The sequence below is a fragment of the Archocentrus centrarchus genome, chromosome 8 (assembly GCF_007364275.1).
Source record: "Archocentrus centrarchus isolate MPI-CPG fArcCen1 chromosome 8, fArcCen1, whole genome shotgun sequence".
Lineage (NCBI taxonomy): Eukaryota > Metazoa > Chordata > Actinopteri > Cichliformes > Cichlidae > Archocentrus > Archocentrus centrarchus.
The window spans coordinates 27,610,931-27,628,888 of record NC_044353.1 but is presented as its reverse complement, the minus strand read 5'-3'; the positions used below and the strand labels follow the sequence as shown (position 1 = coordinate 27,628,888).

The 17,958-nt window shown below is 40.3% G+C and overlaps 2 protein-coding genes across 3 annotated transcripts; both read right to left on the bottom strand.

Moving 5' to 3' along the window:
- Positions 1–245: 245 nt before the first annotated feature.
- On the bottom strand, positions 246–6,629 carry cdk21 (cyclin-dependent kinase 21). 2 transcript variants are annotated; one of them, XM_030736158.1, is made up of 8 exons: positions 6,419–6,629; positions 5,918–6,174; positions 3,885–4,017; positions 3,638–3,805; positions 3,333–3,442; positions 3,137–3,187; positions 2,618–2,750; positions 246–927 (listed from the first exon to the last, which is right to left on the bottom strand). In XM_030736158.1, the coding sequence occupies exons 2-8, from the start codon at positions 6,145–6,147 to the stop codon at positions 850–852; spliced, it is 903 nt and encodes a 300-aa protein (XP_030592018.1). In that variant the 5' UTR covers positions 6,148–6,174; positions 6,419–6,629; the 3' UTR covers positions 246–849. The 2 variants fall into 2 exon arrangements, with proteins under 2 accessions (XP_030592018.1, XP_030592017.1); XM_030736157.1 differs by having other exon boundaries at positions 5,918–6,179; positions 6,419–6,628.
- Positions 6,630–6,908: 279 nt separating this feature from the next.
- Positions 6,909–17,736, bottom strand: retsat.2 (retinol saturase, tandem duplicate 2). The gene is made up of 11 exons (XM_030736156.1): positions 17,523–17,736; positions 14,608–14,790; positions 14,220–14,461; positions 11,890–12,091; positions 11,605–11,802; positions 11,403–11,522; positions 9,858–9,996; positions 9,522–9,631; positions 9,267–9,436; positions 7,691–7,850; positions 6,909–7,612 (listed from the first exon to the last, which is right to left on the bottom strand). Exons 1-11 carry the CDS (start codon positions 17,677–17,679, stop codon positions 7,464–7,466), a joined length of 1,830 nt encoding a protein of 609 aa, XP_030592016.1. The 5' UTR covers positions 17,680–17,736; the 3' UTR covers positions 6,909–7,463.
- Positions 17,737–17,958: the final 222 nt, after the last annotated feature.

The window sequence follows — 17,958 nt, the reverse complement described above, 5'->3', positions numbered from 1 at the left end:
CTGCAACAACTCATTTTCCTTTTGACAAGTGTTAAAAGTGTTGTAACAGCGCCCCCTTCCTTTCACACCTTGAAATTGCAAGTGAGATGGTATTTGTGTCTTACGCACAGCATGGCACAAATCGTAATGCAGACAGAAGTAAGAGACAATTATTTATAGGGATGCTTCTTTAATGAACAGTATAACTCATGTAGAAAAATAGCTTAGACAATCTGTTAACACAAACATAAATATAGATGTGCTCTATACTGATTACACCATCAGTAAACAGTAAATAACTAAAATATCAAAAATGAGTGTTACACTTCCTCCAATTGAATCAAGTGCAGAACGAAAAATTGTTTCACTGGAAAATAAACAACACAGCACACCAACTTAAAGATGCTCATAAAAGATGTCAGAAACATGTAACAAAACAGTCACACTAATGACAAAGGAGCACACTCCGTGTGAAAGTGCACACTGCCATATATTGCTGAAATATAAATCAAAGAACAACATGCATACAACACGAGTACAAGTTGAAATTAGAAACTATAACTAAGTAAAACTGCTTCATGCTTTGAAATTTATCGAAATACATGTTGTGCCATAACATCCATATTCTGCAACTCATCCTCATTTACTGATGTATAAAAGGTGGAAACCTCAGACCTGATCACAGTCTCTCATGATGCTGTGATTTCAATTTAAAAGCTCTCAAAGCCAATAATCAATCCGTGCTCTGAACAAAGTTTACAGAGGATTTTATGGCACAACACTATTAATGCAGCTAATTGTAAATGGCAGAAGCTCAGAGCAGCAGCAGTTAAATTGCCCTTTCTTCCTCTCCTCGTTCGACAGAGATCTTCAGTGCTTCACAAAGAAAGGATGAGCCAGGGCTTTGGCAGCTGAGATGCGACCACTCGGTCTGAATGCCAAACATTGCTGCAGGTGAAGAGATGTTACACCTTACAAACAGTTTGGAGAGAATTACTGTGCCTACTCTGTGAGACCACAGTCTCATAGCTGCTTTTTGCCTTAGATTAATCTCAGCTTTTTAAATTATCACGTCACTGAACTGTTCATTCTAATCAGCCACCCAAAGGACATAAAAACATCAACGTATGAGTTAATTTAAGCCACAAAAGCAACCAGATCAGTTCATTGCCGATTAAAGTCACACTCAGTGTGGAGGACCAAAAATGCCAAAATCAAAAAGCAATTGAATAAATAAATAAATATGCAATTAAATGCATCAAATTATTTAAAATAAATTCCTATTAGAAATGATTAGATTTATGAAAGAAAATATATTAACTGATGCCTAAATATGCTTCAGTCTTTATTTACCATTGTAATATTTCCACAAAATATTTATTTATTTATTTAAATAATGAACATATGTATGCATTTATTTATTTATTTTCCATTTTGCACTTTTCACCCTATTTATTTTCCTAATATTATTGTTTTTATGTATTTTTCTTTTACAGTTCTTAATGCATTTCTGCTACTTTATGCAAATAAGGGGACAGTCATGCAGTGTTTATCATTAGGTTAACCTCTGGCCTATTCATTAAACAATATCAGAACATGAAACAGCGTCTTCCAATCAGGAAGCACATAACAAATATATTAAAATGAAATAAAATAAAATGGGAATGAATATAAAAGTAAATATAAAAAGAAGATTAAAAAAAAGAACAATTCACATGCATTTCATAAATTACTACACTTATTTTTGATTATTAATTTTAATGCATTAAATTGCTTAATTAATAATGGATCATTTTTTAAATAATTTTTAATCTATTTTTTTTTAATTTGGCAGTTTGGGACCTCCTCAGAAGAACAGCTATGGCCAATATTGGCTGGCCAATCCAGTGCTTTGGTTTGTGCCTACTACTGTATGACATCTGGTTTAAAATGTAACACTTCCCTCAGAATGAATGCTTTTTTTGTTTTTAATCCTGACTTTAAATTTTGTGCCATCATTGTGTGCTGTGAATCTAACATGTCCATTGGCCTCAGCTGGTTTTCGAGCTCAGCAAATGTTAACAGTCTAAACTAAGACAGTAAACAGGGTAAACATTGTGTGGTAAACATGCTCGCCATGGTAACATCAGCTAAACATGCACCACTGTGACTAAAAACAGCCTCACAGTGCTGATAGCAGGGCTGTGGACACTTCATCTTACTTCATAAGATAAACTAGTAATCAGTGGTCAGAATTATGTAATTATGGATCTGTTATACTAACAGTACCACTCAGATGTTGTATATTCAGTACCTAACTGAATATGCCTAACCCATGAATTCAGTTTTGTGAAAATTACTCTAAACTCTCCCCATTCGTTAGACAGTGTTTTAACCTCTGAAGTGTTTTACTTCTTTATGTTCTGTATACTGACTTCAGTGTACAGAGTATATACTCCACACAGGCACTATAATAGTATCAATGTCATACTACACTTACTAAGGAGAAAATGACACATAAAGATAATGACTAAATGCTCACAACGAATTCAACTATTTTATATTTACTACTACTACTTGAATGAGCGATTGTGGAGGGGATTGTGGATACTGCTCTGCTGTAAGTGCAACATGAACACAAAAACACAGTTCTGCTCACAGATAGGAGGTCATTCTCATCTGGGCCCAGGTTGGGCAGCAGCTTGGTTGGACAGCCTTCAGCTCCCCAGGTGACTGAGTATGAGATCGGGCTGTCCACAGGCCAGTCCTTCTCACTGGGCAACCCAATCACTCTGAAAAACAAAAAAGCAAGTAACAACTGCACAGCAACATGAAACCAGTACGATTTGCATGGAAGGATTTGCCAGGAGAAAGTCTCTTCTCTCTAAAAAGATCTTGGCACCACAGCTTAGGTTTGCAAAGCTGCATCTGGGAGTCAGCTACTAACATTAGATGACAAAAGTTCTCGCTTTGACACAGTCAGCTGTAAAACTGATACAACTGCATCTGTGACTATAGACTTTTCTCATTTTTGCCTGTAGCCTCAATTCATCTTTGTTGAACCACTTTTGAACTCCATTATTATTACGAACAACCCTGCATGACAGCCAAGAGGCAAAAAGGCCTCCTGTTTTTTAAAAGATTTACAAAAATAATAATAATAATCAAATATACTCACTGAAAGATTTTTTGCAGCTGCTGCACCTCTGTGTATCCCTGAAACAAGGGCCTGTGGGAACAAAGCTCAGCTCAAATCGCACGCCAGCTTCATCTCTATTTTCACAACTGTACAGAAGGTTTTTATCTCTAAATTTAGAACAACACTCGGGCGTCAAATATTTCTTCCAGCTAAACACAGTCTGAGCTCCTCTTACCTCAGGAGGAAGAGCTCAGCAAAGATGCATCCAGCGCTCCACATGTCCACTGAGGACATGTAAGCAGAGTTCAGCAGCACCTCAGGAGCTCGATACCAGAGTGTCACCACCTGAGCAGAAACAGGGAGAGAATAGAAGAAATAAAGACACAGGCAGGAGTGGAAGAAGTAACAAAAGGAATGGTTTTTTTTCACCTCAGGCCCAGGAATAGACTGAAAACAAGTGAACTGAGTATAAGAAAAATGTCTAAAGATTAGTGCAGTCAAATTCAATACTTAACATCCTCTTTGTCCTGTCTCACTTACACCTGGAGTAAGAGCGATATTAAAGGTGAGGATCCGTGCCAGGCCAAAGTCTGCGATCTTGACTTCTCCGCGGCTGCTGATGAGAACGTTTTCTGGCTTTAGGTCTCGGTGCATCACCATGTTCATGTGTAGGAAGTCCAGTCCCTGCAGCAACTGCTGCATCACATCCTGAGAGAAGCACGGCAGTAATTACAAAATTTATCTCAAGAGCTGTGACTGTAAAATAACATCAGATCATGACTCACACCTTTATACAGTCATGGCTCAGTCCAGAAGCAGGAGCTTTTGTGAGGTAGGTGGACAGGTCTTGGTCAATGTATTCAAGGACCAAAGTGAGGTCCAGGCTCACGCCCACTGGTACAGCAGACGCATCCAACAGCCTGCAGAGCGTACAGTAAACAGCAGTGGTGTTGAAACTAATCATGCACAAGACTAATGCACGAGTAAAATGAAAACAGATTAGGAAAAATGTCAAAAATTCCATTTAGAAAATTGGAAAGCTTGAAATGAATATGACAAAAAGCTGTTTAAAGTGAGGCTAAGGAAGACTTGTGGCAGGATGTTAACCAAAGAGGAGGATGGGACAGAAGTAAAGTACAGTAATCCCTCGCTACTTCGCGGTTCGCTTTTCGCGGACTCGCTGTTTCGTGGGTATTCGATCAAGATTAGTGTAAATATTTATTGCGGTATTTTCGCTGTTTTGCGGGTTTTTGCGGTACTCGTTTTTCACATGCGTAGTACGTGTTGTACAGTAATGTATATATTTGGTGTATAAGTGTGTGGGGAGGGTTTATAAAAACTTAAAATAGTGTATAACTACTAAAATAATGTATAAGTATTAAAATAAATATAGCGTCCCTACTTCACGGATTTTCACTTATCGCGGGTGGTCCTGGAACGTAACACCCGTGATAAGTGAGGGATTACTGTAATGAAATGCTGAGGCTTTCTATATGCTGTGTGTGACTGTTTCCATGGGTTTGCTCTTTTGGCAAGTGGTACTTAAAAAAAAACCTCTGGCATTAAAAGTTTGTAGGAACAAGCCAAGCATAGTGTACCTAACAAGAAGAGCCATCAGAGGCTACAGTGTGCAGAATGGCTGATACTGACTAAGAATAAAGCTACTGAAGGTATGACTACCCAAGTAAATAACATCCAGTCTAACCACCTGGGAAATATTTTCTCTCTCACACTTAGATTTGATTTTAGTTAAGATATAAATGAGGGGTGCCAAATATGTATCATCAGTGTTTTTAGTATAAAAAAGTTTAGTAAAGCAACTCGAGATCACCTTCAGGAGCTCTGGAAGACATAATTTACAGTACTGTGCAAAAGTCTTAAGCTTGAAAATCAATATTTGGTATGACCACCTTCTCAGGCAAGCTTTCTTTAAATACAGTATTATTCAGAAGCTTTGAGCAACCCCTCATTTCTTTAGATTTTGCTAGGAAATGGGTGCAGTGATTTATTGAAACATGTAAACATATATGGAAACATAGAATATGAGACATCAACAGCTTGTACAATTTGAGCAAACTTGAAAATAAATATTTGGTATGACCACCTTTATTCTTCAGCACAGCCCGAACTCTCTCAGGCAGTTTTCTTGTCATTTCTTTAAGTAGTCTTCAGTAATAATTCTCCAGGCTTCTTGAAGGACGTTCAAAGCTCTTCTTTGGATGTTGGCCCAAACCATCCAAACCATGACTGAGTCTCCACCATGTTTTACGCATGGCTGTAGACACTCACTGTTGTACCTCTCTTGACCACCCCTGCACACCGTGACGACGATTTGAACCAAAAATTTCCAATCTGGATTCATCACTCCGTAAGACCTTTAATCACTGGTTATTAGTGAACCTTTTGAGATACTTTCCATCTTCTGTATATAGTTTTTTTAGGCTTGCCACTTCCTTTGCCTTCTTCCTGTCCAGTTTCTTCAGATTTTCTCAGGACACACTGAACACCATCCTGAGACATGCAGTATTCTATCTTGGGTGAAAAAGCAGCTGATGTACAAAGAAAAACTTTGAAAGACCTTCAAAAAGCCTGGAGAACTATTGCTCAAGACCACTTTCAAATTTACAAGTAATTTAAAATAAGTAAATTCTACGTGAAAAATTAGTTGGAAATACAGTTTTATGCAAAACTTTTGGTACCTTTAGTAAGTTGTATATTACAAACATATAATTTTTAAGTAAATTTAAGAGAACGTAACAAATTTGCATTCCTTCAAATGTTAAGGTAAGACAAAGATAAATCATGTTCAGTTGAACCTACTTGATTATGTTGGGATGGTTGAAGTACTGCATTTTGCGCAGCAGCGCCACCTCTCGGACCATGAAGGCAGGGATCCCGGACTCCGACGTTTCCCCGCGGAAGGTGAACTTCTTCACAGCTAGGAGGCGCTGTTTCTCTCCCACCTCTCTGGCTTTATATACTTTACCATAGTGGCCTTCTCCTACTTCTGCCAGGAGCTCGTAGCACAAAGGCTGAGGGCAGACGTTCATTGTTCTTCAGATTCAGGGTAAATGAACCTGAACTTTAGAGAAAAGACCCACTTTTAGCCTGACAACGGTTCACACAGCCTTTTAGCTGCAGCCAGAGGAAGCTAGCTAACGAGGCTCTCCAAATAAACCAGGGTTAGCAAAAGGTAATAATCAGCTGTCACAGCACCACTTCAGACCGCCTGTAACAGCATTGCTTTAATGCATTAACAAGTCCTGAACTCTGACTTAAATATGTTTTGTTGTATTTTGTTTATTTTTATTTGTACTTTACCTCAGAGAGTTGAGCGGCCTTTTCGCCACCACCCGGTGACAGCAGGAAAATGTCTTTGCATAAATGTCGCGAGCATGACAGAAATTATCAGAAAATCACACCCCTTTCATTCGCCAACTAATCAGAAAGCTCAATACTTGCATTTAGATAAGCCCACTCCTGGTACACGTGTCCACGCTGCTGTCAAATGTCCTTGTTAAGGCATGCTGCCTTCAGGTGTAGGACAGCAACGGAGTCCAGTGCACAAAAGCAAAACAAACAAAGAGCTTTAAATTAAAGGAGTGACCTTTCTCAGTCATTCAGGCACAGGAAAATAGCATATAAAATACTGAGTTTAGTTCCTGTTAATTACTCTTGAAGTAGGTCTGCTGTACAGGAACGATTTCCAAGAGCCATCTTCTTCTTCCCAGTACAGTGAGGAATTATTTTTACCTGCTCATAAATGACACAAGGCACACCAGAGATATAATTTATTATTAGTACCCTTTTATTTAATCTTAAAAGGAGAAACTGTTATAATGTGTAAACCAGACTGTATAAAGCAGGGGTGAAGGAGGCCATGAATTTTGGAGTTTTAGTTGTATTTTCATTAGCTTTACAGCTTTTATTACTGATAAAGACCTCCCCACACAGCCATTCATGCTACACCAAAGTAATACATAAAAAATTAAATGACAGAAATGTTCCTGTTTTTCTTTATCTACCGCTGAAATTTCTGCTTTTTACAATGGGTCCACAGTAATGAAAAAAGGGACATTTCTTTTGTGAATTAACAAAAACTTTGTTTTATAGTTACAGGACAGTCAAGTGAGCCACCAGAACCCTTTTCTGTAATCTTACATGTTTATTTTTCACAATTTAAACCTCAACAGTCAAACATCTTTGCACTGACAGAAAAGGTGGTTTCACTGATCTCATTTGCGTGTTTAGAAGTGTGTGTGTTGGAATAAATGTCTGACCATATGGTTGATTATGTGTTATTCAAACTGTGAAGCAATTTGTAAGTGTGTCTTGAAAAGTGCTATACAAATTAAGTTGTTATTTATTAATCCCTTTTCATTTTGGAGTTAAGGATTTTGGTCCTCTTTGCCAAGGCGATGGTGTCCAGGTGGAGGTTACGGTTGAGAATGACCGAGCCACAAGTGAGAGCTCCGGCGAGGGCACCGGCAAAACCACACAAAAACACATCCTGGCCTGTGAAACAAAAACATGCAGAGTAAATAAATCGCAGCACACTGAATAGATGAACAGATGCTCCATAGACACACCTACCTGTCAGGTAGAGGTTCTTCAGTGGAGTCTGAGGTCTCACTGTAGCATTGAGCTCAGGGTCGAACCGCCCGATGCCGTGATCTGCTCCGTAGATCTCACCTCTGGGGGCTCCAATGTAGTATGTGTTTGTGATTGGGGTTCCAGCATCAACATACTCAATCTGCACAAGGAGAAGAAACAAGCAAATGATTGCTATTGATAGTCTCATCACTATATGACCATCACAGAATGCTGTATTATTCTCTTGTCTACTGTCTCACACAGGTAGGTCCATAATTTGTTGGACAAAGGCATGAATTTTTTTTTTTGTAGTTTTGCCCCTGTACACCACCACAGATTAACTATTTAGGAATTTCAGCGATTTATTTATTTATTTTTTTTGTCCCCTATGTTTAAAGGCTCAAAAAGTAATTGAACAAACTAACATCATTTTAAATATAACAATTGCTTTTAATACTGGGATGAAAATCCTTTGCAGTCAATGACTGTCTGGAACTCATGCACATCACCAAATGCTGTTTCCTCTGCTAGGCCTTTACTGCAGCCACCTTCAGTTGCTGCTTGTTTGTGGGTCTCTCTGCCCTCAGTTTTGACTGAAACGCATGCTCTGTTGGGCTGCAATCACTTGACTGACTTGGCCATTGAAGAATATCCCATTTCTCTGTCTTGAGAAACTCTTGGACTGCTTTTGCAGTATGCTTTGGGTCACTATCCATTTGCACTGCGTGATCAGTTCTGCAACAATCAGCTGACTCTGAGCAGAGTATAGCCCTGTAGACTTTAGAATTCATCCCACTGTTTCTATCAGCAGTTACATCATCAAAAAACATTAGTGACCCAATTCTGCTGTCAGCCATACAAGCCCATATCATAACACTGTTTGACAGATAACGCAGCATGCTTCAGATCAGGAGCCCTTTCTCTCCATCTGTCCATTTTTATTTTTAGTAAAGTCTAAACTGACCTTCCTGTTCGTGAGTGTAACCAGTGGTTTGCACCTTGTTGTAAACCGTCTGCATTTCCATTCATGACTGTAGGCTTTGACAGTGATGCAGCTCAGCACTGTGAAGTTGTTTTTCTTTGCTCTTTCTGTAAATAATTCTATCTTCTACTTTAACTGTCTTCTGTGGTCTTCTGGGTCGTTCCCATCTCTAACTTTATGCAGTCTGGACCAGTCCCTCTTTAGTTCTGTCACAGTACAGCTTCACACTCACTATAATAAAATAACATCTACCTGTTTTTGGCTTCACCAATATGTCTGATCTATAATAATAACAAATATTCTTACATGAAGTTCCATAATTTCATAAGTGCAACACTGCATTGTGAATCCATCTTACTGTCCCATGATATTCACAGGGTAGATGATAAAGTGCAGTTAAAGCACACTAGTCTGTTGAAAACTATAAGGCTTAAAGATTGTTCAGGTGTCCAATGAACTGATAATGGATAAGAATATATGGTAAATAAGTAGCAAATGACAGTGTTAAACCCTGACTCTCTGGTTCAGAATATATGATCTGCTATAATCTATATATAGATATATATAGAGAAATGAGACGATGGGAGTTTTCACCTTGTCTCTGGTGATCTTGGGAAAAACTTCCATAACCACCTCTAGAATGGTGTTAATGAATGTCTGTTTCAGCTCCATGTAGTCGGGCCCTCTGTTTGTCACCTTGTCATCCTTCCATTCCTCAAACCATTCATAATTGGCAAATGTGACCAGAGTCAAAGTAGACTTCCCTAAAGTGAAAAAAAATAAAATAAATAAGACAGTGTTTGGGGAGGGGGGTGGGGGGCATTACATTGTGATCTCATGATTCTCTACCCGGTGATCTCTCCTCCCAGGTAGGATCTTTCGCTGATGGAGAGGCGACAAACAGCAGTGGTATATTTTTAGCTGCCTCTTCTCTCTCTTTCTTCTTATAAGTCTCTACCCTTTAAAGAAAACAAGGGATTCTGGTGAATTCACACCGACATTAAGTACTAGAGCAAAAACTACCATTATTCATCTTTAACATCTACATTAAGAAACTTTATCGCTTTCATTCAATTTGAAAAATAAGGCATTCTCAATGCTTTTCACACAACCCAATCAAGAACAAGTCTATATGTTGTGCTAATTCTAAAAAGAATTAAAAAAAAAAAAAGCTTGACATCATACAGTTCATCTAAATTGTTCTCAGAAAAGATCCAGTAGTTGTCCGCTTTCAGGCCCAGCTCCTCCTTTGTCCCATTCAGACCCATGAAAATGCTCAGGCCACCTTCACCATGTTTCAGCATACTCAGCTGCTTCTGGATAGCTGGAAGGCAGCAGAGGCAGATCAAAGCAACAAAACACTAATGTTAGAAGCATGAGTCACTGCCCTCATTAGGGGGGAAAAACAAGTACAGCAACAAGTACCGCGTTGCAGCATCAGTACTTATACTTTGAAGTCCCTTGAGTGCTGACATGATTAGTCAGTGAATCAATCAGCAGAGGATGACCAAGCAACTTTGTCATTTACTGATCTCTCAAAAAATCCTCTCAAATATGAGGGTCGCGTACTTTTCTCTGTGTTATATCATGGTATATTGAATTGGTCAATATCACTCCCACATGTCTACCCCTTTCAGTGCTCTTGATTTGATTTTGTAGCTCCTTAACTGTGACTGGATCCAGGAGCAGACTGAACCACCTCTGGCCAGGCATTTGATCTCATCCCAGGCCACTGTGCTCACACAAAAAGATTACTGACCCCATCAGTCTTTACCATTAACTTTCATTATTCTATAGCCCTGTATGTTCTGTATACATTTCGAAAGCTGTGCCAAAAGAAAAATGAAACAATTGTTTAGAATATAATGTGTGTTATTAACAAGATATCAGTATTTCATTTTTAAGTATCACAGTTGTTGTCAGTACTGGTATATAGTGATACCTCACTATTTGTCCACTAGGTTCCACTGGAAGGAAGTTTATCCAGATTGCAAATGCAGAAAGTCTGGGATGGCCTATTTTAAAACTGAGTTTTGATGGTATACCAAGGGTGGACCCTCAGTATGTATACAGATACAGAGAAAGTTACAGCTGACTGTATTAAATTGTGTACTGAAAGTATGAAAAAACTTCACTGAAATTCAACATAAGCTACAACAGTGCTAATTATATGTGAGTGCTTTAGCTGACCTAGACCCTGACTGGCACCTCTGAGAGAAATCTGTGGATTTCTCTCTTTTTTTAGTCTCCCTCTATCTTGCATGTTAGAGTTGGGCAACTTGTTTAATGTTGTCTGTATAAAAGCAGGCAGGTGTTGCATGCCTTGCTGAGAAAGAGGGAGAAGCTGCACGTGGACTTCGATCTGTGCCTGTGGTCTGTACATTGTGACACTGCCGTGAGAGCAAATGGTATGTTGGTGAGTGTGATGTGTGGTTTTGGAGAGGTCCTTCAGCTGGCTCCTGCTTATTATGACTGGGAAAGTTGACCATTTATAGGAGCAAGTGTGAAGCTTAGCTGGGATGTAACAAAGTCCTTTCTTGGGCGCCACATATGGTCACCTGCTCATCTGGTTGAGCAGGTGACCAAATGCTGCGGGGTTCAGTGCAGCGGCCCGGGTTCTCGGGTGTCTTCCCCAACTTTCCTGTCTAAAAAAATCTTCACTGTCCTATTAAATAAAGGTGAGAAACACCCCAAAAAATAAAGTGTTTTTTTTTTTAAGTCCTTTCTTACCTGGCATGGCCTGGAGGTCTTTGGGAATCAGTTTCTGGTATGTGTTGAAAATGCCAGCATTAGAGATGACCATAGGAGCATGGATATGTACTTCCTCCTGACCTTTCATCACGCTGACGCCTGAAACCATAAAAAGCTAACAGTGAATCATCTCCTCTGTGGGATCTTGATGTAACTGTGTTTAGAGAAACTGAGGACTTACCACAAGCTTCCTTGGCATCATTGAATAAGATGCGGTTGACTGGGGCTCGAACCAGAACAGCACCCCCTGCCTTCTCAATGATGGGAATCATGTGGTAGGCAATCTCACTAGCTCCGCCTTTAGGGTACCAGGCGCCATTCAGGTAGTGACTGATCAGCAAACTGTGCATAGCAAAGCTGGCATCTTTGGGTATGTTACCTGCAGATCAGAGATGGAAACCGAGAGTGTGAGCAGCATGGCGACGAACTGATCCGATTCCACCGTTACAACTGCAGCCGGGCCCACCATAGGTGCCGAAGATGTAGCTGAAGACAGCCCTGAGATCCTTGTTTTCTGTCAGTTCATTAACCACGTCTGTCAGGCTGCGGGGGGCCATCTTAAAGAAGGAAGACAGATGCTTGACAAGGCCAGTGTGGACCAGGAACTTAGCCAGTGGGAGAGCAAGGAGCTTCAGCAAAACGAGGAACCAAACTCCTTGTTTGGTTTTCTGAACACAAAACACACAGATGATGTGCAGTGAACAAAAGCACTCGAATGTAATCAGAAGTTTTGTTCTGTAATGATCCTACTTTTATTTACCACAGTAAAGAATGCTACTGAAACTATTTAGATATGGTTTTAGATGTACTTTTGACTGCTTTTAGGGAAGCTTTAAGTAACTGTCTCAATATTTCTAAATTATCACTAAATAAACTCCGCACAGGAAGTAAGGAAATTTGTATTTTTGTCAATTATTTCTTTGTTGTAACAATGCTTCTTGGCAATTCTGCTGTTGACTCTTGTTTGGTGTCATTTAATGGATTGCATGAGTGAGGTCTGAAGAAACAAGACATATCGGCAATCTAACAAGGGGGCCTCAGCAGCATGTGGAAGAACCATACGCAGCCACAGCAGCCTGGCACCTCCTCATGCTGGTCACACACTGCTGCGGGATGGCACCCCATTCTTCAACCAGCATTTGTTGCAAGTCAGCCAATGTGGTTGTGTTGGTCACACTGGCACAAACAGCACGACCAAACTGATCCCAGAAGTGTTCAATGGGGTTGAGTTCAGGACTGCAGGCATGCCATTCCATCCTCTCCATTCCCAAATGCTCTGCTAAATCCCACTTTGTGGGGGTGAACGTTGTCATCTTGGAGGATAGAGTTCGGTCCCAGACTGTGCAGATATGAGATTGCCACTGTTTGCAGAATCTCATCTCCATATCTCTCTGCATTGAGACTGCCTCCAATCAAGCCTGACTGTCAGCACCTGGGGTACCAGAAGCTCAAAGGAAGAGTCAATAGCAGAATAAGCTGTTTGGTATCGACAGAGAAGATTTGGCAGGCTTTTCATGGGCGTAACCCACACACTCCACTCTGTTGCTTTCTTTACAAATGTGGCAATTTAAGGGCAAATAAACAGCTTTTCCAGCAGTACAAAATTTATTCCCAAGAAGGATTGTTACAACAAAGAAATAACTGACCAAGCCCAAATTTCCTTACTTTTTGTGCTAAGTTTATATACAATATTCATACTCATTAGAAACTATTTGGCTGCAGCAAGGAAATACATTACTGGTTATAGGCTCAGTGAGTGCACCTTCAACAGGAGAATGGGTAAACTTAAAAGTACATTTATGAAACTAACCAGTGGTCCCATTAGCTTATCTGCCATGAGGCAAGTCCAAATACAACTTATCTTATTACTGCATATACAACTGCATAAAAGGTTATGAATTAATTGGTCATTTATTGTTAGTGTAATCAGTATCTTGTATGAACAAATTTCCCCTTTAAAAATTTTTTTTCAGTCTTACAATATTTAGCAGGATCTGTTGGGAGAAGTTAGCTAATGCTGACATGATTCCAAGCAAGATAAAGAGTCTCTTAGAAACATCACCAGCACTGGCACCACGTTTGTGGGGAAAGGGTCAAAACAGGCTGCTTTCTGTGGATATGAATATAGCTGTGTCCTGAAATTTTGACTTGCACTTTGGTGTTCCTTAAAAAAAAGAAAAAAACTAAAATAGGCATTAAAAACAATGCCCTACTTATTAGAAGCAATGTTTTATGCATAAAACAGTGTTAAAACAGCATAGTACTTATATGTTAAAGCTGTATCGTAATACATCTATAGCTATCCTTTTTTATTGAATTATCTTTTTATGTTACTCTTGGGGTTAGATCTACACTGTGCTGATCAATAGCTGAGTGAATAAAAGGAATAAGAAAATGCACATAAATAACAGAGATGAAGAAAGTGATGCTCGTGTGTGCCAAAGGATAAACATTGGTGCAACTGAGTCTGTGTGAAGTTGTGTAATACTGCAGCAAAAAAGAGGAGCTGCCTTTTGAATCTGACCTTTGATTTTGCAGCCAATTATTTGAGCAAATCAGTGGCAACATCAACAGATGTTGGATAATAAAGGTGCTAAAGTGCAATGCACATAAACACATAATTCACAGGGAGGAAAGGTCTTCACATGCTAGAATAATGAGTAAAGAGCTGCATAAAAAATAAGGAGCCTGATTAAAAAAAAAAAAACAACTAGTGATATATAAAATCAGTTTGCAATGCCAATAAAAGTCACTGTATTCAAGCTCCCAGATACATAAACTAAACTGTGATCCAACCTTGACCAGCTTGATGAACTCATCAATAGCCTTCTCTTCTCCTGGGAAACACTTCTTCAGTTCCTCTGTGAAGCGAGTCCCACCACTGTAGATTGGGTACTGACGGCGGTTTCCCGGAGGTCCCAGCAGAACGTGGTCAAATGGGTTCTCCAGAGGCTCCCACTCTAGCTGTCCATTGCTCATCTGGTCCAGCATGCAGCGAAATGGCCTGTGGTGCAACAGTTCGCCAATGTAGTGGATTCCTGTGGGATGATTTTTTTTTAGGTCAGAGAGCGGGGACTTCAGAACATACAATGATTCCTTCATCCTGATTGAAAAGTACTTGCAAAACAATGAATTATCCTTGAAATTATTGTTAAATAAATAAATATATATATATATATCTCACCGACATCAAACTCAAAGCCCTTCTCAGTGAATGTGTGGCAACATCCTCCTGCCCGGCTGTGCTGCTCCAGAACCAAAACCTTTTTCCCAACTTTGGCAAGGAGAACAGCAAGTCCAAGCCCACCAATCCCACTACCAATGATGACAGCATCCAGGTTCTCCGGTACTTTACTGGGCACAAAGCCTAAAGAGGTGGAAACAAACCACTCAATCACCTGTATAGATATAGCATGACAACAAGAAATTAGAGGATTCCAGCAGTACATCAGCAAAGGATAATTTTATCATTCCTTCGTGTCAGTTTCACAAAAACTGAGGATATTCTTCTTTGTTCTGTTTCATACAATGGCGTATTTGGGCTATTATTATAATTTACTATATTATTATAATTACTATAATTTTAAAAAATATGAAAATGATGGAGCCTACTGGAGGAGAGTAATTCTCTTAGAAGAATTTGTGAAATTAAACACAAAAATGAAATACAAATGGTAAATTTCAGAGGAAAAAAAAAAAATCAAAAATTTCCAAGAAAATAAAGAATGGATATTCTTTAGGATTATAAAGACAGAACTATGAAGGGACAAAAACCTCTTGAAACATGTTTTTTCTGGCTTAATTATGACTTAATAGTATGAAAAAAATATTCTATTTTTTATTATTTATAAGGCAACTCAGGAGGGGAAATGGGTGCTCTACTCGCATGTTGTAGTTGGGCAGTGGAAGGAACACTTTGAGGACCTGATTAATCCCAGTGACACATCTTCTGTACAGAAAGCAGAGCCTGGGGATAAAGGGGATGACTTGCCCATCATTGGCCACTCCATGGTGGAAGGGCACCTGGGATAAAGGAGATTTGCTCTGTTTCTGAAGGCTCTGGACGTTGTAGGACTATCTTGGTTGACATACCTCTGCAATGCTGTGCAGAGATCTGGGGAGGTACTTGTGGCTTGGCAGACTGGGGTGGTGGTTCCCATCTTCAAGTAGGGGGAAATCACACTCCTAAGCCTCCCTGGGAGGGTCTTTGCCAGGGTACTGGAAGGGAGAGTTCATCCGCTAGTCAAACCTCAGATTCAGGAGGAACAATGCAGTTTTTATCCTGATGGTGGAATGCTGAACTAGCTCTTTATTCTCTCAAGGATATACAAATGTGGAGTTTGCCCATCCAGTCTACATGGTGCAGGAGATTGACAGATGGTTTCAGGCTGTGGCTACAATGATGCGGATACTGTACTGGTCCGCAGTGAAGAGAAAGCTGAGCGTAAAACTGAAGCTGTCAATTTACCTGTCGATCTATGTTCCTACCCTCACCTATGTTCGCAAGATTTGGGTAGTGACCAAAAGAACAAGATCATGGATACAAGCGTTGGAAATAAGCGTTCTCTGAAGGGCGATTGGCCTTTCCCTTAGAGTTAGGATGAAGAGTGCAGTCAATCAAGTGGGGCTCAGAGTAAAGCTGCTACTCCTCCAAATCCAAATCTGACTAAGATGCCTCCTGGATCCTGTTTTGGACACACTGGAGAGATTATATCTCTCGGCTGGCCTGGGATAAACTGGAGGACGTGGATGGAGAGAGGGAGGTCTGGGTTTCTCAGCTTAGGCTGCTGCTCCTGCCACCTGGCCCATGATAAGCAGAAGATGGATGGATGGATGGATGGATGGATGGATGGATGGATGGATGGATGGATGGATGGATGGATGGATGGATCTATTTCTCAGGATGTGTCATTAGTTTTGCATTTGGCTAGGGTCAGTATCACCACTGGCCATATGAGGCGATACTTGGACCCCACAGAGGTTGCACAGGTAGTCCAACTTCTCCAGGATGGCACATCAATACATACTGTTGCCAGAAGGTTTGCTGTGTCTCCCTGCACAGGGAACATGGAAGAGATTCCAGGAGACAGGCAGTTACTCTAGGAGAGTTGGACAGGGCTGTAGAAGATCCTTAACCCATCAGCAGGACCGATACCTGCTCCTTTGCACAAGGAGGAACAGGATGAACACTGCCAGAGCCCTACAAAAAAGGCAGGCCACTGGTGTGAATGTTTCTGGCCAAACAATCTAAAACAGCTTTCATGAGGATGGCCCGAGGGCCCAAGGGCCCCTAGTGGGCCCTGTGCTCACTGCTCAGCACCATGGAGCCCGATTGGCATTTGATAGCATTGACTGGCCCCCATGCTTGCCTGACCTAAATCCAACAGAACGCCTCTGGGACATTATGTTTCGGTCCATGCGTCGCTGCCAGGTTGCACTTCAGACTGTCCAGGAGCTCAGTGATGCCCTGGTCAAGATCTGGGAGGAGATTTCCCAGGACTTTTTGTCAGGCACGCATAAACGCAGTGGAGGCCATACAAACTACTGAGTACCATTTTGAGTTGCTGCAGTGAAATTTCTGCAAAATGGACTGCATCATTTTTCACTTTGATTTTCAGGAAGTTTTTGAATTCAGCCCTCTGTAGGCTGATAATTTTCATATCCATCAAATGATGTGGCATCCTTTTGTTCCTAACACATTACCCAGTCCATATCAGTATACATCCATATATACCCCCCCCCTCCGCCCACCCACCCACACACACACACACACACACACACACACACACACACACACACACACACACACACACACACTCCAAACTGAGATCTGATGTGTTTTTAAAATGTTCCTTTAATTTTTTTGAACAGTGCAGAAACATACATACGCTACTATCATTATAGTACATTTATATTTGTATATGTGAGGAGTGTATGAAACCCATGCCACTTGTAGCTACTTCCAGTTTCAGTTGTTTTCTTTTTTCTTTTTTTTGCCAACTTCAGAAACTCATCAAAGACTGCCGTTCAACAGGACCGCCAAGCACTGACACTTGACCTGCATAACTGAACATGTAATACAGTACTCGTTTTACTCACCTTGCTTCAGCACTTTATTTTTCTCTTTCTTATCATAAACCCTCTTCTTCAAAGGTTCACGACTGTCCTTCTCAAAGGGATCAGGACCGCGTCCGCCGAAGACATATTTTAATAATAATATGACCAACGCCGCACAAATAATACCCACAGCGATCATCGTCGTGTCCCTTTAGAAATAATTCACGACGCAGCAAAATCAGTGTTCACTTCCTTATTGTGAATTTCACCCATGTAACTGACAGGTGATGAAACTGACCAATCAGAACCGTGCCATTACTAGGCGTAAATATGTTTTGACCAATCGCCGTCAGGTTCAACGTGACAGCGATGTGTTTCCTTTTTCGTAAGAGGAGAAAAATTAAAAGCATGACGACCACTTTGGTACAAATAAAACAATAACAATAATTAGCCTTGCACCGAATTTAATGTAATTTAG